This window comes from Trichomycterus rosablanca, chromosome 5 (assembly GCF_030014385.1).
Source record: "Trichomycterus rosablanca isolate fTriRos1 chromosome 5, fTriRos1.hap1, whole genome shotgun sequence".
Lineage (NCBI taxonomy): Eukaryota > Metazoa > Chordata > Actinopteri > Siluriformes > Trichomycteridae > Trichomycterus > Trichomycterus rosablanca.
In genome coordinates, this window is record NC_085992.1 from 19473024 (window position 1) to 19499363 (window position 26340).

Sequence of the window (26340 nt, forward strand, 5' to 3'; positions counted from 1 at the left end):
CTCGCATATTTATAAGTTGGCACAGCAGATCATTTTGGTCCACATCATTGATTTGGCACAGTTTTAAGCCGGATACCCTTCCTTACGTAAAACATTTTATCCGGGCTTGGGACCAGCACTGAGAACACACTAACAAGTGTACTTCCCAATGGCTCAGCTGTGCGGCCACCCCCAGACAATCATGTCTGTGTAATAGGACTGTCAATTGTGAACCACACATTTTCAGCCATAAGTGCCTGACCTCAGATATGCTTTTTTTTACTAAACGAGTGCAAACCTCCAAAGCCACACTCCAAAACCTTGTAAAGAGCTTTTTCAGAGGACTAGAGCATCTTATAGCCTCTAACATGTGTGTGTGTGGTGGGGGGGGGGGCAGTTATGTGTAATCAAAAGATGATACATTACAAATAATGACACAAGAAAATACAGATGACATATTCAGTTCAAAGGCTGCTTACTCATTGTGTGACATCATTTGTTACGTTTCCCCTGCTTTTTGCCCTTTATCTCCCAATCTAGTAATTTTTAATTCCACATTCTGAAGTGACCCCATCTGACCTTTTCTCAAACACAACCAATTGTGTTTGTGTAGACACCCAGCATGGTTGTGGCTTTGCAAAGATTCCAACTCTGCAGTGGTGTGCTAGTTTGTTAGATGGCTGCGCCACCTCAACACCTTGTTATGGGTCTTTTATGGCAAATTTGCTCTGGTTAACAACCATATAAACTTTAAATACATAAATGCCATGAAGCTTAGAAATTTTAATTAATGTTGTAATTAGTCCGCTTTTCAGTGTTTACAGATAAAACATTTACAGTTACAGTATTTTGCAGATGCTTTTAACCAACGCAACTTACAATTGTGATTAATACAAACTAAACATTAAATAATGCCCTTAAAGGAAAAAAAATGGAGAAGAACTGAACCTGAAGGTTTAGTATTTATATGAAGGCACATTTTTGGTGCATTTTTGTCTCTTAGGAAGAACTAGGGTGCACAACATTCTCCATATACTTCTCCAATCGAAAAAGCCATTTCTCCCAGTACTGCGCCACCAGGTCTGCATTCAGGAAGTGACAGTGAGCTGGTGAGCCATCATCGTAAGCAACAACAATCAGCCCGTTTTTTACCTAGAGACAGAATCAGAACCCTTACCTGTAATTTTTTTGTATAAAATAATGAAAATCAAATGCTAGACCAGATGTACATATAAATCTGTATACCTGAAAGTTGTAGTTACTGTCACTGTTTAAAGCCCCTATGTACGCAACCACCTGCAGGGGATTGTCATACGTGTTATTAAGTAATGGTTTGGGTCTCTCAGATGTCTTCCAGTCTATGACACACAGTGAATCCCTGTGTATTGCCAAAAAAAAAGACATTTACAGTTTGTTAGTAACAAAAACAAGTGGCACAAGGGTATTTTACGCTACTGTACCACTATCAGCTGGCCGGGCATCTACATAAAGTTGGGACAGTAAGGAAAATGCAAATAAAAAGCAGTGTTTCTTACCTTTACTTTGACTTTTATTTGAAGACAGTATGAACCCAATATATTTTATGTTTTGGACAACTTCATTCATTAATATACATCAATTCCAGCAGTTTTTGAGACAGGGGCAATATAGGGCTAGTAATGAGGTAAAAGGATTCTAATCCTGATTTGGAACAAAAGCAGTATCCACAATGTTAAAAACAATGTTCGTCTACAGTGCATATTATTACTATTAAACAGTTCAAGGAATCTGGAGGAATTTCCTTGCATATAGGGCAAGGGTACAAAACCTGAACACCTGTGATGTCCGATCCCTCAGATGGTACTACATCAAGATAGGTAAGGGATTACTTTGACAAATCTTCATCAAGCACTACAATACGGAGTTACATTCACAAATGCCACTTAAAAAAAAAGCTTTATGTTCTATGTTCTTTATGTACTATGGTCAGATAAGTCAGTATTTTAGAACTTTTTTGGAAAAAATGCTGTGTGAAATTCGTGTCTCTGGAGCAAAGAAAGAAAAAGACCATCCAGACTTATCTGCAACAAATCCAGGGTCTGTCATGGTATGGGGCTGTGTCAGTGCCCTTGGCAAAGGTCATTTACACTTCTGTGATGGCAGCATTAATGCAGAAAAGTACATTGAGATCTTAAAGCAACATATGCTGCCTTCAAGACATCATCTTTTCTAGGGATATCCATGCATTTTTCAACAAGACAAAGCAAAACCACATGCTGCACACATTACAAATGCATGGCTGCAGAAGAAGAGGGTACGGGTACTGGACTTGTCTGTCTGCCTGCAATCCTGACCTGTCCCCAATAGAGAATGTGTGAAACATTTTGAATGTGTGAAACATTTTGTTTGGTATCCTCTGTGCCAAAATGTCTTTTAAGTGTTGTGAGAAGGAATGGCAACATTACAAAGTAGTAAAAGCTTTATCGTACCAGCTTTGTTAGAATTTGCTGCAGGCCTTCTATAGATGCAAAACAAATTAAATGAAGTTGACCAGACAAAACATGAAATGTCTTGGGTTCACTCTGTTTGCAATTAAATAAAACTCAAAAAAATGTAATTTGTCATTTGTAAGAGATTTAAAACTGTTAAACAGAAACAAATTCTCACTTGTATGTGGCGACACAATCCACAATACCCCGGTACTGCAGTGCTTGGTGCTGCACAACACTTTCAATGGCTTTTACTTCTCTGATGACATCCAACACATGTCCGATACTCTGTAAATACCCAGACAAATTTTCTGTGAATTTGTCTTCTTCTTTCGTTAGGTTTTCTCCAGTTAAAATGACATCAATAGCTGCATGGAATAGTCTCCCTTGTCTGAAAAGATCTAAAATTAAACACAAATGAAGATATGTACAACATTTAATATTCAATTAGCAATATTAAAAAAAGATTACGCCGCTCAGGTGGCGCAGCGGTAAAAGACACGCGCTGCAACCAGAGCTGGATTTCGAAGGAGCGTCGTTTCGAATCCAGCTCTGCCTTCACGGTCGAGGCTGGGCGGCTATGGACAACGATTGGCCTGTTGTCCGGGTGGGGGGCGGGACTTGAGACCGTAGGGGATGCTCTCTCAGGAACGGGGCGGTTGCGCCCTCTGCTGGCTGGTTGGTGGCGCCTGTATGGAGACGGGAGGGGGTGTGGCGGAGTGTGTGATCCTCCGTGCACAGTACTCTGCCACGCTACACTCGTCAAGTGTGGGTGATAAGACGGTCGATTGGCTGTGCACGTTTCGGAGGCGTGGAACGGCCTCGTCAGCCCCAATCAGGAGCAGGAATCCGCACTAATGAGAGGATGATAGATGGGACGAAATTGGACGTGCTAAATTAAAAAAAAAAAAAAAAAAAAAAAAAAAAAAAAAAAAAAAAGATTACAAGCTAAAAAAACAACAACAAAAAAGCACAAGCATACAAGCACAGCAAATTACGCCTGTGTTGGAATCCGGACAGTCAATAGCACAACTGAGGTTCAAAGTCGAATCTCAGCGGGGCTGGGTAAAATTAGAACTTTCATAAATGGGATTTCAAAGCATACTGTTTATTTGTTTGTTTATTAGGATTTTAACATCATGTTTTACACTTTGATTACATTCATGACAGGAAACGGTAGTTACTCATTACACAAGATCGATAAGTTCACACAAGGTTATACCGAACACAATCATGGACAAATTTGTATCTCCAATTTACCTCACCTGCATGTCTTTGGACTGTGGGAGGAAACCGGAGCACCTGGAGTCTATCTATCTATCTATCTATCTATCTATCTATCTATCTATCTATCTATCTATCTATCTATCTATCTATCTATCTATCTATCTATGCCGTGTTTAATCTTGTGAGTTATATTCACGGCAGGAAAGGTTTATGTGGGTGCTTTGTATCTGTTACGTAATCTCTGATTTTATATGTGTATTCCTAATTTAGTGTTTGTAATGAAGTTTAAAAGTTTTTCCAAGGTTAAAAATGTCTTTCATTGTTCCAGTTATGGAGAATTTGTTGTCTTTCCCTTTGGTATTAAGGGTAATCAGTTAATATTAGAGATGGGACGATCGATCGGCTATGAATCGGTATCGGCCGATTTTTAATCAAAATATGCTATCGGCGATCGGCGATATTTCCTAAAAGTAGCCGATCCGATCGTGTGATATATAAAGATCATGTTAAGTTAACAGCTCAGTGGATTGATCCAGACTTTGAGCTACGACACGCCAACCATCACATCACCATTCATCAACCATCGTACAGAAACCACAGTGAAAGCTCTTCATGACCTAAAATAACATCATTAACGTTGTGCATCATACATACGATGTAATTTTGCTGATTGTAATATTTACTTTAAAAAGATAATTCAACCCGGTCACATCTGAGTCGATTCTATCAGCACGTTATATAAACTCCTGGTTCACTTTGGTAAATCGTGAGTGGTTCTTACTTGTGATGTAGATGAGAACAGAAAACGTTACAGAGCCAATCAGAGGCAAAAGTTTATTCATTACCAAATTCGTTCATCTGCTGAACTTTTAGCTCCTTAGACGGAACGAGTCTGACGGTCGGTTACAGATCTGTGGTAATAGCAGTTTAATTAAGCTTTTTAATGAAGCTTTTTAATGTAAGAGAGTCACACAAAATGTTCTGTAGTAGTTGGTGTTTATTTAAAACCACGACATTTAATTAATAACAGTAAACACGGAGAGATAACTGAGAAGAGAAACTTACGCTTCGCGAAAAATGACTCGTGAATCAATGAATCACTTATAGCGATACCGATACAGTGAACAAAGTGTCTCTTCTAAAGGCGCACACACAAACACGCGCGCGCTGCTCCGGTTTATCTTCACTGTGAGGCTCTTTTTAAGTTTATTTATTTTATTTACTGCTAACCCCCCCCCCCCCCCCCCCCCCCCCGATCGCAATCGGCTCTCGGCAGATGTCCCTGAAAGGAGATCGGAGATCGGAATCGGTGCCAAAAACCCCGATCGTCCCATCTCTAGTTAATATGTGTTTAACTGTGATGCGTAATTGGCAGGATTCACATTGTGGGGCATCCTCCTCCTTTATCAAGTGAGAGTGTGGGAGTCTGGTGTGTCCAATGCGACATCTGGAGTAGATGAGCACCTGGAGTAAACCCACGCAGACACAGGGAGAACATGCAAACTCCACACAGAAAGGACACAGACCGCCCCACCTGGGGATCAAACCCAGGACCTTCTTGCTGTGAGGCGACAGTGCTGCCCCAAAGCATACTGAAGTAAGCAACAAAGTTAAAAAGAGGCCAATAGTGGGTGCCCACATTGAAAGTGCACTGATTACAAAAAAACAATTGTAAAATTGTTTATGCTGTAGGGACATTGTAGCGTAGCGGTTAAGGTACTGGACTAATAATCAGAAGGTTGCTGGTTCAAGCCCCACCTTGTAAATGTTTAAAATTAAAATCATGGTTGTATGTACTAAATATGGATGAGCAGCTTTTGCAAACAGGAACAGTTATCACATGTCAAAGTTCCCTAACTGGTACAGAAGAGCACTTTTAGGTATAGTTGCTGAAATAGTACAGTAACAAAAAGGAAACTGAATTAGCACCTCATCATTGACATTATATTTAGCAATCTAGATTCAGGTCCAAAACCCCTAGTGAGAAAGCCTTTGGCAACGATGGCAAGGTAAAACATAATTTACGTTATGATACCTCGTACAGCTTTAGGCATCCAAGATATACTTAAATTATATACATTATTACAACCTCCTAGGATCTTGTTGATGGCTGTCAAAAGTGGATGATTAAGGTGAAAAGTGCAGCTAAACGCTAACTAATTGTTAGGTGTGTTTTCATAGAAAACTCACAAAAAACAGTAAACAAACTCAATGTGCTCCAATAATTAAGCCAATAATGCCATGAATAACAAGTCATTTTAGTTTTGACATTGCAGAGATCAATGTTGCAACATTTTAGTGTTAGGAATAAACTGGGGCTTACTCATGGTGTATTGTTTGAAACCCTCCTCTCCAAGCTCAGCAATCTTTCTTCTCTTCCATCTTTCCAAGTAAAACAGTTGCTGCTCGGACATTGTCTTTTGCAGTATTTTTGTTACACTTGGTATGCTGACCTGACTTGAACCTCTTTGCAAGTTTATTCGAGTAATACTTTCCTTTAGGTGATCTGATTCCTGACTAATTTTTGCTTCGTTTAAAAGTGGACACGGGTTTTTAAGCACTTTAGTTAGCTGGGCTGCTTTTGATTTTACTATGGATCCGTACAGACACTGATCTTCATGTTCAATACTTTCGGGAGTCTGGGAGCTTGTTCTCGTAGATACAACCGTTTTGACCAGCGATGAATAATGCTCAGTATCAACACTGCTGTACTGGCTGCTCTTTTTGCGCGCACGCAAACAGTGGAATGACGAAAACGCACAAGATAACTGTCCATTAATTAAAGACACATGTCTTACACTAACAGAGTGTTGCCACAGTCTGTACACACGCATTGTAGGTCCGTTTAGCGCAGAAAGCTAGCCTAATGCTACATTACTCTATAACGTTTAAAGATATTTACGTTTGCAGTGAAAAGCGACAGAACAGCCAACTCCTAAAAAATGAGTCAGAAACTCGCTGCAGGCAAATTTCATAACATACCGCTTCGAACGCTTTTGCAAGCACACTGCGATCAGGCTATTGGGAAATGTAGTTCGCAGAAATGTAGAATACCGAAAGTGCTTGTTCTAATGAAACGCAATTTCCCACAATGCAATCAAAGTTGCGGCAGTTGTTCTGTGTGTCTTTAATTCTGGTCCTTTAAAACATTTAAATTACTTCTGTACACACAACGTTCCGCATTCAGAAATCGGTTCTGGTTTTTTTAGACAAAAAAGGAACATTAAACATTTATTTTAATTTATTCAGCTGAAAACATTTCTGATGTTTACACTGCATAACAATTTGAATAAATGTTTTTATATTTTAAATTTACATGCACTATAAAGGTATCTACGGGTGTTCTTTAAGAAGCCTAATTACATGGCCAAAAAAAAATTACATTTGTTAGTAGTAATAAATGGTTACACATTTGACATTATTGGACTTTGAAACGCAAAAATGTCCAAGTTCTCTTTTCTTTTACTTCAGAAATGTGTATGCATGAAAAAAAAAATTGTAGAATAATGAGGTCTGTGTCATGTATTTTAATATTATTTTTATTTAATCGTTTTGTGGGTCTGGTCCCACCCTGAGTCACTGGACAGAAAACTCCAATCAATGGATTGACCAGACCATTAAAATATGATTAAATTAACACGTAAAAATAAACACGTAAAATGTGAGTGAACATACAAATAAATAAAAATATATATACAACCCCAAATCAGAAAAAGTTGGGACAGTATAGAAAATACAAATAAAATAAAATGTTCCTTACATTTACTTTGACTTTTATTTGATTGCAAACAGTTTTAACCCAAAATATTTCATGTTTTGTCCGCTTAACTTCAATTCATTTGTTAATGTACCTTCATTCCTGCATTTCAGGCCTGCAACACATTCCAAAAAAAGTTGGGACGGGGGCAATTTAGGGCTAGTAATGAGTGAAAAAACTAAATAATAATGTAATACCAAACAGGTGATGCCAACAGGTGATTGTAATCATGGTTTGGTACAAAAGCAGCATCCATCGAAACTTAAAAAAATATTTTTCTTTAAAGTGGCCTAATACTCTGTCATTGCAACGGCGTATTAGGGACACTTTAAAGAAAAATATTTTTTTAAGTTTGATTTTGAGAATAAAGTCATATATGTTTCTCTGAACTGACAAGCCTACAACGGCTGCACACTCTTTGGCCATAATATTTCGACTTTATTTTCATAATCATTTCGACTTTAATCTCGAAATAATTTCGACTTTATTCTCATAATAATTTCAACTTTATTCTTATACAACTTTATTCTCGAAATCAAAACTTAAAAATATTTTTTACAGTGGCCCTAATACGCCGTCGTACCGTTGTAGTATAGTGCAACCTAGTGATAATAATGTCTCATATTATGTACAGTCTACATGGACCTGTCTTTTCAAATAAAGCCAGACTGCAGATCTTTGCCATTTTTCCTCCAGCACAGCTGTGGGCGCTCGTACACACTTTCAGAGAGGTTTCATTTCCAGTAAACATCCCGTCATAACAGAAGAAAGCACACCGCCCCAATCAGTGACGAAAGTGAGTTAGCTGTGTTGGATTAAAGTTTGGAAAACTGAACTGTGTGACTGTAACTGCAGAAACGCGGCACTGTTATCATGACATCTATTCTACAGGGGAACAACACTGACAAGGTTAGTCCTACTGAGTCATTTACGCAGTACTTTAGAATGGTCTGTAAGTTATGTGAGTTACAGATGTGTGTTAAGAAGTGTTGGCCCTAATAACAGGCTGTTAAAGTTGTTGGCAGGATAAGCAGGTGACTGGTTAAACCATTCATTACAGACATCATTAGCAGGAATGGGCAAAACACAACTTGTTTTTAATTCTCTGTGCGTTATACTGCTCAGAGGCTGGCTGAGAATGGAAAAAAACAAATTGGGAATGGAATTACGTTCACATAATACAAATGCAATCGGAAATATTCAAATAATACCTTAAAATGCATTATGGTGATGTGTATAGAATTGAATAATAAGTCTTAGTAAACACAAAAACATCATTTATTAAGAACATCATTTTGCAGCGATAACCTCTATTAAGCAATATCAGTAAGTGCAAGATCCCTGACATTTAGCAGACATTTTTATCCAAAGCAACTTACAGTATACAATCTAAGCGATAGATGGTTAAGGGCCTTGCTCAAGGGCACAACAGTAGCAACCTGGCAGTGGTGGGATTTGAACCAGCAACCTTCTGCTTACTAGTCCAGTACCTTAACCACTAGGCTACAACTGCCTACGTCAAGCAAAAGTTTCCATTGAGGTTTGATTGCTTTAGTTCTGCAACTGCTTTCTTTATATCCCACAGAAGATTTTTTAAAATGAAATTTAAATCTGGAGACTGAAAAGACCACTCCAGGATATTCCAGAAAGTGTGCTTGGGATCACTGTTTTGCTAGAAAAACCAATTATCACCAAGGTTCAGTTTCACCACAGAAGGAATAAATCATCAAAATGCCTTGGTATTTCTGTAAATTCATAATGCCAGTCACATGTTCAAGATTGCCAGTTCCTGCACCTGAAAAACATGCTGATATCATAACTAACACACCACCATGATAGTATTGTTCTGGTCTTATGCCTCACCTTTTTTGGGCCAGATAAACCGCTGATCCATATGACCAAATGGTTCCGGATTTAATTTGTTACTTAATAGAACTATGTCACTGAACTCTGCAGGCATATCCAAATTCCTTGTGGTGTGTTCTGGTCAACCCTTTCTGTCCTTCTTAATCAAGAGTGGGGTGCATTGTGGAGTCTGGCCATGAAGTCCTTTGTCAAGTGTTCATTTCATGGTTGCCCCTGACACATTTGTCCCAGCCTGTATCAGGTTGTCCTGTAAGTTTTTTGCAGTAACACATGGGTTTTTTCCTCACTGTCCGAATGAGATTGCTAGGGCCAATGAACACAGTTTTGCTTGGCAAAAGCCCATGGGCTTGGCAGATTTGCTGCTGCACCCAATAGTGTCTCTAGGAATATTAAAGGACTTAAAATGATCTCCTGTATTAGCATTTGTGACAGCTCCTTAGTTTTTACTGTGGTTGCAACACATCTTGAACACCTGAATCTCTGGTTTGTGTTATTATATAACAAATCTCAGCTGAAGTAAATTAAGGGTCATTATATAGTTCCAGTAGAGAAGAAGCATAATGCAATTGGGTAGAAATTGGATGCGCTAAAATCGGGAGATTTTTGTTGCAAAAAAAAAAAAAAAAAAAAATGTCTAGTAGTGGCATCAAGTTCTCTAAACTTAAAGGCATCTGGGTTGTTCTATCACACAGTGGAAATGTGGAATGTGATCAGACGATTGAGTATTTTAGATCTTTTTAGGAAGATGGGCCACCATGTGCTCTGGACTAAAGATGAACAGGACCATCCAAACTGTTATCATCAACACGTTCAAAAGCCAGGGTCTGTCATAGTATGGGGTTGTGTCAGTGCCTTTTGCAAAGGTATTTTATGCTTCTGTGATGGCAGCATTAATGCAGAAAGGACACTGAGATTTTTGAGTGACATATGTTGCCTTCAAGAGGTCATTGTCTTTTCAACAAGAAAATGCAAAACCACATGCTGCACCCTGGTTTGAATCTCTGCCCTGCTACCAGTTGGCTGGGCGGCATCTAGCAGACACAGACAAATTGCCTGCAACAGAGAAATTGGCCACCGAGTCTGCCGAGTGGGAAAAGGCCGGAATAAGTGGGTGGGGTTTTTAAACGCTGTGCAAGGACCCTGGTTAGCAGACTGAGGCGCCTGTGCAAAAATTAATGAGCATCATGTGCGAATCTGCCAAAGCACGGGCAAAAAAGAAGGGATTGAAGGACTGGGCACGTGTCAGAAGGGGCATGGAGCATGTTAATATACTCTTTTCAAATGCAATTGGGATCCCCAGCAGCGGAAGAAAATATAGCTAGTTAACGAATTAATTTTTTATTAAACTTTCCCTTTAGATTTCATGTTTTTTAAAAGGCCAGGGTATTTTTTTTTTTTTAATTGGCAGAGTCTGAAATCTGAATCTGCATTAACATTCCTGACCAGTGCTCCATTAATATTTGTGCATAACTGCTGTAATTTATTACACTGCAATTGTAAAACTTTAAAGCAGCTGCTAAAGCACCAGAACTTATTTCATTCAATAAAATGAAGAAAAAGAAGGACACCCTTTCAAAGGTTTCCTGTTTCCTGTGGGGATTTTAAAACACATTGCTCAGCTCAGACTAAAGCTAACGTTGCACAATCCGTTTGACATGGATGAGATTAGGCTTAACTGGATTCTGACATCCTCAATAAACTCGAGACTTTTGGTTTGCATACAGGAACCTGTGAAACCTAAAGGCTGTGCTTTCACAACAATCAAAAACATTTGCATAGATTTTTGGATTAGGCTATAAATGAGCCACATTTTCAGGAATAATTATGTGGATATGAATAAGAACTGCTGTTTGAGCTTTGAGCTACTTATGCATCACTGTTGCCTTCAAGTGTTTGAAAAAAAAATCTCAGGATTAAAATGAATTGTTAATCTGAATTTATTTCCCTTTGGTATAGTAAAAACATGATGGGGTGTCATAAACCTGACAATGAATTTGATTATGAGTTTACTAATTTGTGTTTTAATTTCAATTTTTAATATATTGCATTTTGATACTTTTATTAGCAGTTGTGTTTTCTTTAAGTCTAATTTTAATAAATATGTCTTAATATTGTGTGTTAGTTTTGAATCTCAGTTTCAACCGTTTAGCCAAATTGTGATCAAAAGAATCCAATAGTTACCTAAAATATTATAAACCGAATTGCACTTGACAAGCTAATATGAGACTATTTAAAACCATGTGATTACATTTTTATCATACTCACAAGGCATGCTAAGAAAAAAAATAACCTGGTATTTCCTTTTCCAAGAATAGCTTCCTGTCATGAGACCTGTACAAGGCAATGACAAAGTAATTTCTTACTCACTTTAAAGCTGACCACCATAGTAAGTCACTTATGCCACAATCTAAGAAATTTCTAACAGAGCTAATAAGCTATAGTAATACACCGATTAGCCATAACATTAAAACCACCTTTTTGTTTCTACACACACTGTCCATTTTATCAGCATCACTCACCATATAGAAGCACTTTGTATTTCTACAATTACTGACTGTAGTCCATCTGTTTCTCTGCATGCTTTGTTAGCTTTGTTTCATGCTGTTCTTCAATGATCAGGACCCCCCCCCCACAGAGTAGATATTATTTGGTTGGTGGGTCATTCTCAGCTCTGCAGTGACATTGACATGGTGGTGGTGTGTTAGTGTGTGTTGTGCTGGTATGAGTAAATAGACACAGCAGTGCTGATGGAGTTTTTAAACACCTCACTGTCACTGCTGGACTGAGAATAGTCAAAGCCTATTCTAAGGCACTAGCACTCCATTAAAGCACAATGAGAGCTTTTTTTATTTGGGGTTTTATATATATACAGTGTATCACAAAAGTGAGTACACCCCTCACATTTCTGCAGATATTTAAGTATATCTTTTCATGGGACAACACTGACAAAATGACACTTTGACACAATGAAAAGTAGTCTGTGTGCAGCTTATATAACAGTGTAAATTTATTCTTCCCTCAAAATAACTCAATATACAGCCATTAATGTCTAAACCACCGGCAACAAAAGTGAGTACACCCCTTAGTGAAAGTTCCTGAAGTGTCAATATTTTGTGTGGCCACCATTATTTCCCAGAACTGCCTTAACTCTCCTGGGCATGGAGTTTACCAGAGCTTCACAGGTTGCCACTGGAATGCTTTTCCACTCCTCCATGACGACATCACGGAGCTGGCGGATATTCGAGACTTTGCGCTCCTCCACCTTCCGCTTGAGGATGCCCCAAAGATGTTCTATTGGGTTTAGGTCTGGAGACATGCTTGGCCAGTCCATCACCTTTACCCTCAGCCTCTTCAATAAAGCAGTGGTCGTCTTAGAGGTGTGTTTGGGGTCATTATCATGCTGGAACACTGCCCTGCGACCCAGTTTCCGGAGGGAGGGGATCATGCTCTGCTTCAGTATTTCACAGTACATATTGGAGTTCATGTGTCCCTCAATGAAATGTAACTCCCCAACACCTGCTGCACTCATGCAGCCCCAGACCATGGCATTCCCACCACCATGCTTGACTGTAGGCATGACACACTTATCTTTGTACTCCTCACCTGATTGCCGCCACACATGCTTGAGACCATCTGAACCAAACAAATTAATCTTGGTCTCATCAGACCATAGGACATGGTTCCAGTAATCCATGTCCTTTGTTGACGTCTTCAGCAAACTGTTTGCGGGCTTTCTTGTGTAGAGACTTCAGAAGAGGCTTCCTTCTGGGGTGACAGCCATGCAGACCAATTTGATGTAGTGTGCGGCGTATGGTCTGAGCACTGACAGGATGACCCCCCACCTTTTCAATCTCTGCAGCAATGCTGACAGCACTCCTGCGCCTATCTTTCAAAGACAGCAGTTGGATGTGACGCTGAGCACGTGCACTCAGCTTCTTTGGACGACCGACGCGAGGTCTGTTCTGAGTGGACCCTGCTCTTTTAAAACGCTGGATGATCTTGGCCACTGTGCTGCAGCTCAGTTTCAGGGTGTTGGCAATCTTCTTGTAGCCTTGGCCATCTTCATGTAGCGCAACAATTCGTCTTTTAAGATCCTCAGAGAGTTCTTTGCCATGAGGTGCCATGTTGGAACTTTCCGTGACCAGTATGAGAGAGTGTGAGAGCTGTACTACTAAATTGAACACACCTGCTCCCTATGCACACCTGAGACCTAGTAACACTAACAAATCACATGACATTTTGGAGGGAAAATGACAAGCAGTGCTCAATTTGGACATTTAGGGGTGTAGTCTCTTAGGGGTGTACTCACTTTTGTTGCCGGTGGTTTAGACATTAATGGCTGTATATTGAGTTATTTTGAGGGAAGAATAAATTTACACTGTTATATAAGCTGCACACAGACTACTTTTCATTGTGTCAAAGTGTCATTTTGTCAGTGTTGTCCCATGAAAAGATATACTTAAATATCTGCAGAAATGTGAGGGGTGTACTCACTTTTGTGATACACTGTATATAAGCTCTCATTGTGCTTTAATGGAGTGCTAGTTAAAGCACTATATATATATATATATACATATACACTGTCAAAAGACTTTTGTAATCTGGTCTGACATAAAATTAAAACACATCAAATCATCCCTGTCTCACACACGTAAGACTGGAGCAGAATGTCCCACAGCTCTAAATCTTTCTTTATGGGCCTAATATGTCAGTGCATGTGATATCTGCAGCTGTGCACTAAATATAAATCAATTGTCTGCCTAGAATTGAGCCCAGAGTTCAACTATTCAATGTTGATAACCAGAAAGCAGAGGCTGCAGTTGCAGCAGTAATGAGGAATTCCTTTGGCTTGTTCTCCCTTAGACATAGCCTCTCATTGTGCTTTTTAGTCCCAAGAAAAATGACTCTTCTTCTTTTTTTTCTACTAGGTGCGCTCAGTATCTGTGGATCTAAACACAGATACCTCACTTCTCATTGACATTCCTGATGCTCTGTGTGAGCGTGACAAAGTCAAGTTTACGGTTCACACCAAGGTATGCATAAACAAGATTAACATGTATAAACAAGTGAATAGAGTATGCATATAACAAGATATGCAAATAAAACGCTTGCTTTCAAATGTGTAATTCTCTGTTCTAGACTACCTTAAACACCTTCCAGAAGTCGGAATTTTCTGTGGCACGACAGCATGAAGACTTCATATGGATGCATGATACACTTGTGGAGACGGAGGACTACGCTGGTCTCATTGTAAGGTTCACAAACAATACAAATTGTAACCACAACTTATCAGATACAGCTCTGTCTTGGTTCTCACTGTGTTGACCTATATTTCAGTCTTGTTTGCATGATGAGTAAGCTGTCAAGGTTGAGATTTATATTTGTAAGCTAGCTTTTCAGTTTTCGAACTGTCTTACTAATGTTTTGCAACTTTTTTCAGATTCCACCTGCCCCTCCAAAGCCTGACTTCGAGGCTCCCAGGGAGAAAATGCACAAACTTGGGGAGGGTGAAGCTACCATGACTAAGGAGGAATATGCCAAATTGAAGCAGGAGCTAGAGGCGTGAGTGCAAACTTACCTGGGCCTCCTTTTAGTTCCTTTTTCAAGTCTCTATTTTCACTTTTCACTTTGTTAAATTTTTTTTGTAAACTGTGTGTGTTGTGTGACCCTCTTTCCTCAGAGAGTACCTGGCTGTCTTTAAAAAGACTGTGCAGGTACATGAAGTTTTCCTGCAGAGGCTCTCATCCCACTCTGTCTTTAGCAAGGATAGAAACTTTCAAATATTTCTGGAGTACGACCAGGATGTGAGTGCTCTTTTCTTCATTTCCATTCTCCTTAATTCAGATAAGAGAGACAGACACACATACACAACTTCCTGGTAGACTGCTTTGTAAGCAGGATAAAGTCACATGACTTGGATGGGGGCAGACCAGGAAGAACTGACCTTGGGGTTACATCCTGCTTAGTCTTGCATATCTACGCTTTGCCAGACTTAAATGTGGGTTCCGCCTTTAAAGCTCCTGGTTTTAGAAACGTACCCATCTTGCCTAGTCAACAGTGTTTCTATGATGAGCTTATTGTTGCTAATGGATGGGTAGAGTAGTTGCATACCCACACCTACAAATTTTACCAACATGGCAAGCATATTCTATGAAATGACCGCAATACAATTAGGTGTTTCAAAACTTATTTATTAATTAGATACATAAAGAATACAAACATGTTGTTTTATAGCTTTCAGATCTGTATATCCATGTATATAAAAATAAATATATAAAATATATTATTAAATACTTAATTATTCAGGTGCTTGGGTGTGGCAGTAAATTATGCTAACCCACTACTGCTGGGATCCAGAGTTTAAAGTCCCAGCATTCGTCATTCGCCGTCTACATACATTTTACATTACATTAACATTCACAGCATTTAGCAGACACTTTTATTCAAAGCGACATACAGTTCTGACTGTGGCAACTCATGGGGTATTGAACAGGCAACTTTGTGATTACTCGTCCAGTACCTTAAACACTGCCCAACATGACATGATTATTTATGTTAGGAAAGGGGGGTGATGGATGACCAAGGAACTTAGCGATGGATTGGCATTACATTAGTTCATTTTCTTACTCTAGTACAAGTAGATAATAGTCTGTGAACACAGATTTGCTGAATCCTGTCAAAAAATATAAGTAAAACATGAGCTGGGTTTTTTGTATTTATAAGGGGGAAATATGCAAGGTTAGTTTCCATTTAAGTAGTTCTGCGTAGTTCATTTCCTCAAGAGCCTTGATGCCTGTTTTCCTTAAGTTTTAAGGGGTAGATCAGAATAAGCCAAACTTGTGGCAAAAGGGTTTGAGAACATTTATAAGTGCTTAAATGTATGTTCAGGGCTGACCTATAATTGCAAAAGTGGCTAGTAAATGACTTAAAGCTGTGTTTTTAACACCACACCTACATGATGCGAATGTACTAGTCACTTTATTATGCCTATCATACTGATATGTATTAGGGCTGCACGATATTTCGTTTCAGCATCGACATCGCGATGTGTGCATGCGTGATAGTCACATCGCAGGACGTGCGATGTTACTTAATGCAAATTAAATCAAATACGTCATGCTAAAACTTTTTTGCTGCTTGACACAAAACGAAAATTCACACCGTTCTCATTTTCCATGACACATCTACCAGTGTGTTCAACAACCTAGTGAGCTGCCTTGCTGTACTACCTACATAGGCAGCTGCCACAGTAGAGAGGATCCTAATAAGTCAATGACTTAGAAGGCAGGTTATTGGAACGCGCCCGATTCCATCGGGTTTAGCATTTAGCATTTAGCATCTTGCCATTAAAACCAATGGAATGAGGTGGGACGGCGCTAACAGGTCAATATAACATCTCGATTCGTGTACAGAAAACTGTTACATTTGCTGACAAGCCCAAACTTGCAAAGAAAAACACTCGTTAAAAATTAATAATTATTTATTTACGTTTGAGAGAAGAGATGCCGCAGTGTATTCTGGGATTGCCTTCTTCACTAAGGACGCTTTCGAGTCTCACTCGTTCTGCCTCAGCATTTGTGCTTAGTAACTAAGGCATCTAAGTAACTAAGAAATCTCGGATTTGGAACAGGTGTATAGCTGCTCTTTTGTTTGTATAGTTTTTAAAAAAAATAGTGTTTACTACTTGAAGAGGTTTTGATTGTGAAATAAAATATTAAATGACCAATTTTTTTCAATCCTGTTAATTCCCTCATGTGATATTGAAGCTTTCTTAGTTTAATGCTCAGTTTCAACCGAGTACAAAGATGTAGCTTGTCATAATCTTTTGTATCCCTTGTAGGCACCACCCTTTTTCACAGATGAGCCCCTTATTTAGAGTAAGATACATGCATTATTAATATTATTAATAATGTGGTGAAAATTCCTGCATTTTTTTAATATCGCAATATAATCGCAGGAAAAAAAAATATCGCAATGTCAGTTTTTTCCAATATCGTGCAGCCCTAATATGTATATACAATTACTGACTGTAGCCCATATGTTTAAGGATGTAACTGAATGTCCAATTGACAGCTTTGGGGGGGGAAATAATAAAGCTGCCTTGTTTAGCAACATGTTATGACAAGAGTTCTACTTTTATAAGTAATTTTGTGTTTTGTCTTCCTTGTGCTGCATTTTGTCATTCAGCTAAGTGTAAGGAGGAAAAATGCAAAAGAAATGTTTGGTGGCTTTTTCAAGAACATGGTGAAAACTGCAGATGAAGTTATAATTTCAGGGATAAAGGTATGTGGCTCTTTTAATATGCAGCATTGTGTTGTGCATTTACAGCTATTACCTACTCTACAGTCTGACCATCCATACATCCAGTACTTTTATGTAATGTTAGGAATTTTGTGTGTTACAGGAAGTTGATGAGTTTTTTGAGCAGGAGAAGATTTTCCTTTTAGATTACTTTACCAAGATTAAGGATGCCACTGGCAAAGCTGAGAAAATGACACAGTCTCACAAAAGTAAGCTGGTAATACATGTACTGTTTATTTATAGAATATATTTACTCTGACTGTCTGGCCTAGAGTTTTTCTTAAACTACATTTCATGACTATTTACTGCCTTTAATGTGTAACACTTCTAAGACACACAGTTTATATTAAACTGACTTATGTTAAACTGTTATCTTGATATTTTTTTGTAGTTGTGAGATGGACACACAGCACACTTGTATGATTTCCTGGCTGCACCCTAAAGTGTATTTAGTGCATTTATTTGGTATTTTTACTGGCACGTTATCCTGGGTCCTGTTGCCCCAGAATCACTGGACACAGTGCAGTAAAACACCCTGGACCAAACACCAATCCATCACGGGGCCTTTGCCATCTACCTTTAGACATGGCCAGTCATATCTGTATGTAAATGTCCAAACCCTGGTATTCAAACCCTGGATTCCAGTGATAGTGGACTAGCACAGCTTACCACTGCACAACACAAGCACCCGTTATTATTTTGTACACTAGATTGTGTTTTGGGGCGCAGCCTGTTTACTGCAGGTTTTTTGTAGCTTTGTCTATAGGTTGTAGAATCACTTTAGAATCACAAAACTCAGTTTGATCCAGGCCTGGTAAGACTGTGTTTGCACTACCTGAAAGTGTGTTGCACTACCTTAGGCAAAATCCTGTTCATGTTTCTCTACACTTTCATTTAATTATGAATGAAGTCTTTCCCTGCAAGAATATGGAAATGGGAGCATAATACACCAGTTTACTGTGTTTATCTTTTACTCTGTCATATTTTGTCAGTAGTTGCATGTGTGTTTTTACTTGATTGGACAGGGTGGTCAAGTTTTTCTTGATTCTTAGAGAGGGCCTTGGGTTTAACTAGTAAACTTTATAGCAATGATTATCTACTTATATGTATCACTTCTTAAAGAAAAGAGGCTAAATGAAGACTGAAATTTATTTTAGCCTCTTAGATTCTGTGCACACTATACAATCTCAGCACTGATTATTAGAAGCCAGCTATTCTTGAAAAAGCACTACATAGGCTAATGCTTTTTATTTATTTATTTCCTCCCCCCTTAGATGTTGCTGATGATTACATTCATGTGTCTTCAACATTGAGCAGTATAGGTGCTGATGAAAATACAGAGCTAAAGAAGTGAGTATATCAACATTGTTTGTGCTTAATCCTGCAGTGTAGAGTATGCTACATGGGCCAAATTATAATATATCATAATATACCAGATTTAAAGTGCCATTCAAAGTGGGTTTGTAGATTTTCTACAAACCCTGTAACAACAACAACACTAAGACAGGATTAATGTAAGGCTTGAAGTTTGTATAATGATCAAAAACATTTCACAGGTAGACAGATGAATTGGTAAAGGAACAGGATCTGTCGTGTATGGGCAAAGATGGGTTGGGGTTCAACACTTCAGAAAAACTGAGCAAGTAGTTCATTAGTTCAAGAACAACATTTCTACATGCATGGTTACAAAAAATGTTGGAATTCTGGAATTAGGGCAGGAATTAGGGCAGTTGTAGCCTAGCGGTTAAAGTACTGGACTACTAAGTAAAAGGTTGCCGGTTCAAACCCCACTACTGCCAGGTTGCGACTGTTGGACCCTTGAGCAAGGCCCTTAACCCTTAATTGCTTAGCCTGTATTAGGGATGCATCAATACCATTTTTTCCCAACCGAGTACGAGTACAAGTACATGTATTTTTGTACTCGCCGATACCGATACCTATTTAAAATGATGCAATCTGGAGCATTATGGAATAGTATAGTTTTTAGTGTAAAATAGTGCAGTGGAACAGTTGCTTGGGTTGCCATCACTAATTGTAAAAAAAAAAAAACGTAAACGTTCATTAATAAACGCACGTGATTAACGTTCATCATTAATAAACGTTTGCACGTGATTAACGTTTATCATTAATAAACACACGTAATTAACGCTGTGCACATCATTACATGCGATGCGATTCTGCTGATTGAAATATTTACTTTAAAAAGATAATACAGTCCGATCCCATCTGAGCCGATTCTATCAGCACATCCATTCGTGGGTTCACCTCGGTAAATCGTAAACAACTCTGAGTCGGCTCCCACACTGTGGTAATAACTAGTATAATTAAGCCTGAGCTTTATCAGGTAAGCGAGTCACACAAAATGTTCTGTAGTAGTTGGTGTTTATTTACAACCGCAACATTCATTATAACAGTAAACACGGAGAATTGACTGAGAAAAGAAACTTATGCTGCGCTTAAAATGAGTCGACTCCTGTATCGACACTGTGAACAGAGTATTGAACACAAACACGTCCTATAACACTTGTAATATAACAAACGCTTTTGTAACCGGTTATCTTCGCTGTTAGCTCTATTTTGAAGGTTTTTTTTTGTCAAACGGAACTAAATAACATTAAACGTGCGTGTGAGCGTGGTCAGTGAGAATAATTCAATCTGTCTCCCATGGGTGAAAAATGTATTGCTTTAGTTTTAGAAGTAAAAAAATCTCGTAATGTCGCGCCCCCCGGTCAGGCACTCGCGCCCCACAGGTTAAAAACCCCTGCGTTAACGCAGTAACGTGCACTAGGCACAAGGTATCGGATGTTTAGTATCGGAGCCTTGTTTGCGAGTACGAGTACGAGTTAATGAGCGCGGTATCGGGCTAATACCCGATACTAGTATCCGTACTCATGCATCTCTAGCCTGTATACTGTAAGTCACTTTGGACACAAGCGTCTGCTAAATGCTAAAAATTTAAATTGTACCGTAAATAGTAACATTTTAAAAAGGTCTGAAGAACCTGGAGAATCTATAACAATAGGTGACCTTGATTACCAAACAAATACCCCAACTTTTTGGGATGTGTTGCAGCCATCAAATTTACAATAAGCATTTTTTGCTCAGTTTTTTTTTTTTTTTCTACAGTACTAACTTTTTTTAATTGGGTTTGCACATAATGCTTATAAGCTGTGCTTTTTATGTATACTAGTAAACAAATTCACACTTAATTTCACTGAATAAAAGATAACTGCAAAGTGTTTCTAACTGTAACCTCAAATTATGTTGACAATAAACAAAGCTAGTCTGCTTGGTAATAATAATAGTAATAATAATCAGTAAAACAACAAGACAGTACAGACCCGACCTATGTAACCAGCCCAATAATAGTTGTGTATTCTCAGGTAATTGTTTTTTTTTTTTTTTGCAGGCACTTGGAAAGGTTTGTAGAACTGCTTGAGAAGCTCAGGGTAAGACACTAATGAATGTGGCATAATTTTAATCAGCAGCCTCTTTCATTTCTTGATGCATGCTCAATAATCCAAGTACACAAATTCACCAAGTTGAATCAGTTTATCTGGACACAAGTTTGTTGTGTGAATTTGAATTAAGTGTAAATTTGTTTACTTGTATACATAAAAACACAGCTTATAAGCCTTAGCTTATAAGCCTTAAAAGTTAATACTGTAGAACGTATCGCTACAACAAACTTGTGTCCAGATGAACTGATTCAACTTGGTGAGCCTGTTTAATTGATTCGCTAGAGTGTAAAGTAAATGTTATTCTCTGCAGAAAGTAGAGGGCAGGGTGGCATCTGATCAGGAGCTCAAACTGACGGAGTTGCTGAGATACTACATGAGGGACATTCAAGCTGCCAAGGTTAGAACTATTGTTTCATTTCATAGTTGCTCCGTTTTACGTTTTTGTTTTATCTAAACTTAATAACGTAATAATTATAATCTAACATTTGGTGCATATTTTATCATTCTAACCCTCTAGATTGTATATGTACTCTCATGATGTGTATTTATCTATCAGGACCTTTTATACAGGCGAGCGAGAGCTCTTGCTGACTACGAGAATTCGAACAAGGCTCTAGACAAGGCTCGTCTGAAAAGCAAAGACGTTGCACAGGCTGAAGAGCACCAGCAACTTTGTCTTAAGAAGTTTGACATGCTTTCTGCGTCAGGCAAAAATGGTCATTTAAAGCCTCATTTGTCATGTTTTTGTTTTTATTAGTCCCTAATAAAGGCGTTTTAAGCTAACTAAATATATTTATTTATTTATAGAACTCACTAGCTTTAAGGGCAGACGTGTGGTGGCCTTTCGCAAAAACCTAATAGAACTGGCCGAGTTGGAGATAAAGCATGCTAAGGTAAAAGCTACATAAAGTGTTTAATTATTATCAGATTTGCTGAATCAGTGTGAATGTGTTTGTGTGCTTGCATTGAATTGTGTGTTGCACTAAATAGCCGTTTGTGATTACTCCTCAATACTTTGCTGCATAACTTATTGTCCATGGTTTTAGAATGAAATATCTAAAAAGCTTATGACTAGGTGTTTACATATTTTTGGCCATATAGTGTGCTTTTTAATTAAAGCAATAAAATCAGGATTATTATAAAACTTTAAAAGGGTAACTATAAAAAGATAAAAAATAACTAGAACTACAAATATTGACTTCATAACTGAAGTGTGGAAAATGACGCTGGTGCAAGAGTAAGAGCCCATTTTAATGTTGTTACAGACATGGGGGTGTGGTCTGAGAAAGGGGGTGACGAGGCCCTGGGATGGATTGGCATTCTGTCCAGGGTGTGTTACTGCATTGTGCACAGTGATTCCAGGGAAGCCTGGAATTGCACTTTTTACTAATAACAGTCTGGATAGTTAAAACTGGAATTTATCTGGCCACAGCACATGTTTCCACTGTCTTTCTGTCAATCTCAGATTTACTTGGTGCCATTTTCATTATTCCGCAGAATTGATGTATGACTTTTCTCCACATAATAGTTTGATGTTGCATTTGTTAATACAGCAACAGACTAGTTAAAAGTTTTCCCAAATACTTCTGAGTCAATGTGGCTATATACAGTATATTACAGTAGCATGATGGTTTCTCAAGGGCTTGAAGCTCACGCACATTTAAAAGTGGTTCCTATTTTTTTTACAATATTATGTACAGCAGATGGTGAATAATCTAAATTGTTTGCACTCTTGTGTTGTGAATAGTTAATTTTAATCTGATTAACAATTCTGGTAATGAAAGTGGTGAGCCCCGGCCCATCTTTGTTTGAGGTCTGGTAGACTTAAAGCCACAACAACATCAGAAAATTACTAAGTGCAACAGTTTGCATGATAGGACAAAAACTTCAAGCACAGCTTAACAAAGTAAACTAGCCTCAGACTTAACTATGAAGTAAACACTGAACTAATGATAACTGGAAAAAGGCCTGATGATTCGAAAATTTAAATCTGTAGTTTGTTATACATGAGTATTTGTATTCCACCGAATATATCATGAAATGGCCAACACAGTTTCCAGAGCGAAACCCATTGAACTAGTTTGGAGTTGATCTGAAAGGTAGGGTAAAGCAAGTTCGACACATTTGTTGGAACTTCTGCCACAATGTTGGGAAGAACTTGCTGAACAATTTGGTTTTTATTGTAGAACGAATGCTTTGTGGGTGTTCAGCTCTTATATCATGACTTTGAGCCAAACATTTAGATTCATTTTTCTTTTTTATCCCCAATTGTTGATTTGTTCTAAAATGTTGTAGTATGTGCTTGAATTCTTACATTTTGTACATAAGCAGTGGCTAGTCTTTAAAATCAGGAGTAAATCATGAGTGGCTGGTTTAATTGGAGGAGTTGCCAGGTCCCTGTTTTTGCCTGCTTCTAATATTTTGTTTTTTAATTACTTTATACATTAGTCAGCTAATTTGCCTATATGTATATACAGTGTATCACAGAAGTGAGTACACCCCTCACATTTCTGCAAATATTTCATTATATCTTTTCATGGGACAACACTATAGACATGAAACTTGGATATAACTTAGTCAGTGTACAACTTGTATAGCAGTGTAGATTTACTATCTTCTGAAAATAACTCAACACACAGCCATTAATGTCTAAATGGCTGGCAACATAAGTGAGTACACCCCACAGTGAACATGTCCAAATTGTGCCCAAATGTGTCGTTGTCCCTCCCTGGTGTCATGTGTCAAGGTCCCAGGTGTAAATGGGGAGCAGGGCTGTTAAATTTGGTGTTTTGGGTACAATTCTCTCATACTGGCCACTGGATATTCAACATGGCACCTCATGGCAAAAAACTCTTTGAGGATGTGAGAAATAGAATTGTTGCTCTCCACAAAGATGGCCTGGGCTATAAGAAGATTGCTAACACCCTGAAACTGAGCTACAGCATGGTGGCCAGGGTCATACAGCGGTTTTCCAGGACAGGTTCCACTCGGAACAGGCTTCGCCAGGGTCGACCAAAGAAGTTGAGTCCACGTGTTCGGCGTCATATCCAGAGGTTGGCTTTAAAAAATAGACACATGAGTGCTGCCAGCATTGCTGCAGAGGTTGAAGACGTGGGAGGTCAGCCTGTCAGTGCTCAGACCATACGCCGCACACTGCATCAACTCAGTCTGCATGGTCGTCATCCCAGAAGGAAGCTGACGCACAAGAAAGCCCGCAAACAGTTTGCTGAAGACAAGCAGTCCAAGAACATGGATTACTGAAATGCCCTGTGGTCTGACAAGACCAAGATAAACTTGTTTGGCTCAGATGGTGTCCAGCATGTGTGGCAGTGCCCTGGTGAGAAGTACCAAGACAACTGTATCTTGCCTACAGTCAAGCATGGTGGTGGTAGCATCATGGTCTTGGGCTGCATGAGTGTTGCTGGCACTGGGGAGCTGCAGTTCATTGAGGGAAACATGAATTTCAACATGTACTGTGACATTCTGAAACAGAGCATGATCCCCTCCCTTCGAAAACTGGCAGTTTTTCAACAGGATAACGACCCCAAACACAACCTCCAAGATGACAACTGCCTTGCTGAGGAAGCTGAAGGTAAAGGTGATGGACTAAACCCAATTGAGCACCTGTGGTGCATCCTCAAGTGGAAGGTGGAGGAGTTCAAGGTGTCTAACATCCACCAGCTCCGTGATGTCATCATGGAGGAGTGGAAGAGGATTCCAGTAGCAACCTGTGCAGCTCTGGTGAACTCCATGCCCAGGAGGGTTAAGGCAGTGCTGGATAATAATGGTGGTCACACAAAATATTGACACTTTGGGCACAATTTGGACATGTTCACTGTGGGGTGTACTCACTTATGTTGCCAGCCATTTAGACATTAATTGCTGTGTGTTGAGTTATTTTCAGAAGACAGTAAATCTACACTGCTATACAAGTTGTACACTGACTACTCTAAGTTATATCCAAGTTTCATGTCTATAGTGTTGTCCCATGAAAAGATATAATGAAATATTTGCAGAAATATGAGGGGTGTACTCACTTTTGTGATACACTGTATATATTTTTTAATTTATGACAGAATATGTAGTAATACAGAAGTACAACAGCTTTTTCACTTTTTTGATTTTCGTCACACATCTGACAATCATGACTATAACTGGATGCACAGGCAGTTGAAGTAGAACGACTTTTTGGTGAAGATAAATTTTCACATTTTAACTTATTTGTAGGGTATATTTTGCCTCTTTAACTGTCCTCTTCACTAAATGATTACGCCTCTTAGAATAGATTTACTTAAAGGTGGAAATGTGTGCCCATTCAGTCAAATTAGAACTCAGGCACTTGTGTTAAAAAAGAAGTCCTGCTTAAAGTTTTAATTAATCTCAAAAGCTTTCACTGGAGTTGAGGTTAGGGCTCTGTGAAGACCACTGGAGTTCCTTCTCACCAAAACTTTAAGCTTAAACAAAGGCATTATGGTGTTCACTTTGTGCACAGCCATGCTAGAACGGGAAGTGCTTTCCATAAACTGTTGCCACAGAGTTTGAAGCATAAAGTTTGTTTTATAATTGATTTCATACACCTTGGGTGTTAACCCTTGGTGTGGCTAATACACCTGAAATCAACAGTGGAGGTTTCTACAGACTCTAACAATATAATATAATGTTAATAAATTTTTGTGCTCTTAATTTTTATTTCTTCTTCCCACAGACCAATATATCCTTAATCCAGGGCTGCATTGAGCTGCTAAATAGCAAATAAACACAAAACCTGCACTTGATGAACAAACCGAATGACAAAGGACAGTTGATTAAAAAGGGAATCTGAATAAATTTCTGAAAGTGCCAATAAACTTGGGGGTTCCACAAGGACAAGACCACATGCAAGATGTCTTTATCACACCTTCTTTGAACAGAAAAGTGTTGCATTATGTTCAGAATAAAGCCTGTGTGTATATACCAATCAATAGTCATTTTAAAGTGTTTCTGTTTGATCTTTCCTGTTCATTTGTAGGAGAATAATATGTTTACCTTTGCTTCTGAATCATTTACAGTTTTGTAAGCATAAGCTGATGTCTTTGCATTTTGCTGTAGCCGTCCATCTGATAAATTGTCTGTATTGTGGAAAAAATATAATAACCTATGCAACAGTATTTACTCTATGTAACACTCTGTAAATCATTATTTTCTGAATGAGAGGTTAACACTTAGTGTTTGAGTGTGGTATGTCTAGCAGTAATACAACATAAAAACACAAAATGCCATGCAAGGGGAATCTCTTTATCTT

At 38.6% G+C, this 26340-nt stretch overlaps 2 protein-coding genes across 2 annotated transcripts; one reads left to right on the plus strand and one right to left on the minus strand.

Moving 5' to 3' along the window:
• Positions 1-763: 763 nt before the first annotated feature.
• Positions 764-6632, minus strand: mgme1 (mitochondrial genome maintenance exonuclease 1). Its single transcript, XM_062994961.1, has 4 exons — positions 5998-6632; positions 2626-2848; positions 1225-1357; positions 764-1131 (listed from the first exon to the last, which is right to left on the minus strand). The coding sequence occupies exons 1-4, from the start codon at positions 6506-6508 to the stop codon at positions 979-981; spliced, it is 1020 nt and encodes a 339-aa protein (XP_062851031.1). The 5' UTR covers positions 6509-6632; the 3' UTR covers positions 764-978.
• Positions 6633-8144: 1512 nt separating this feature from the next.
• Positions 8145-26016, plus strand: snx5 (sorting nexin 5). Its single transcript, XM_062994962.1, has 13 exons — positions 8145-8340; positions 14226-14330; positions 14437-14547; positions 14738-14859; positions 14978-15101; positions 17485-17580; positions 17702-17807; positions 18873-18948; positions 21008-21047; positions 21370-21456; positions 21616-21775; positions 21867-21952; positions 25765-26016. Exons 1-13 carry the CDS (start codon positions 8305-8307, stop codon positions 25813-25815), a joined length of 1200 nt encoding a protein of 399 aa, XP_062851032.1. The 5' UTR covers positions 8145-8304; the 3' UTR covers positions 25816-26016.
• The last annotated feature ends 324 nt before the right edge of the window (positions 26017-26340 follow it).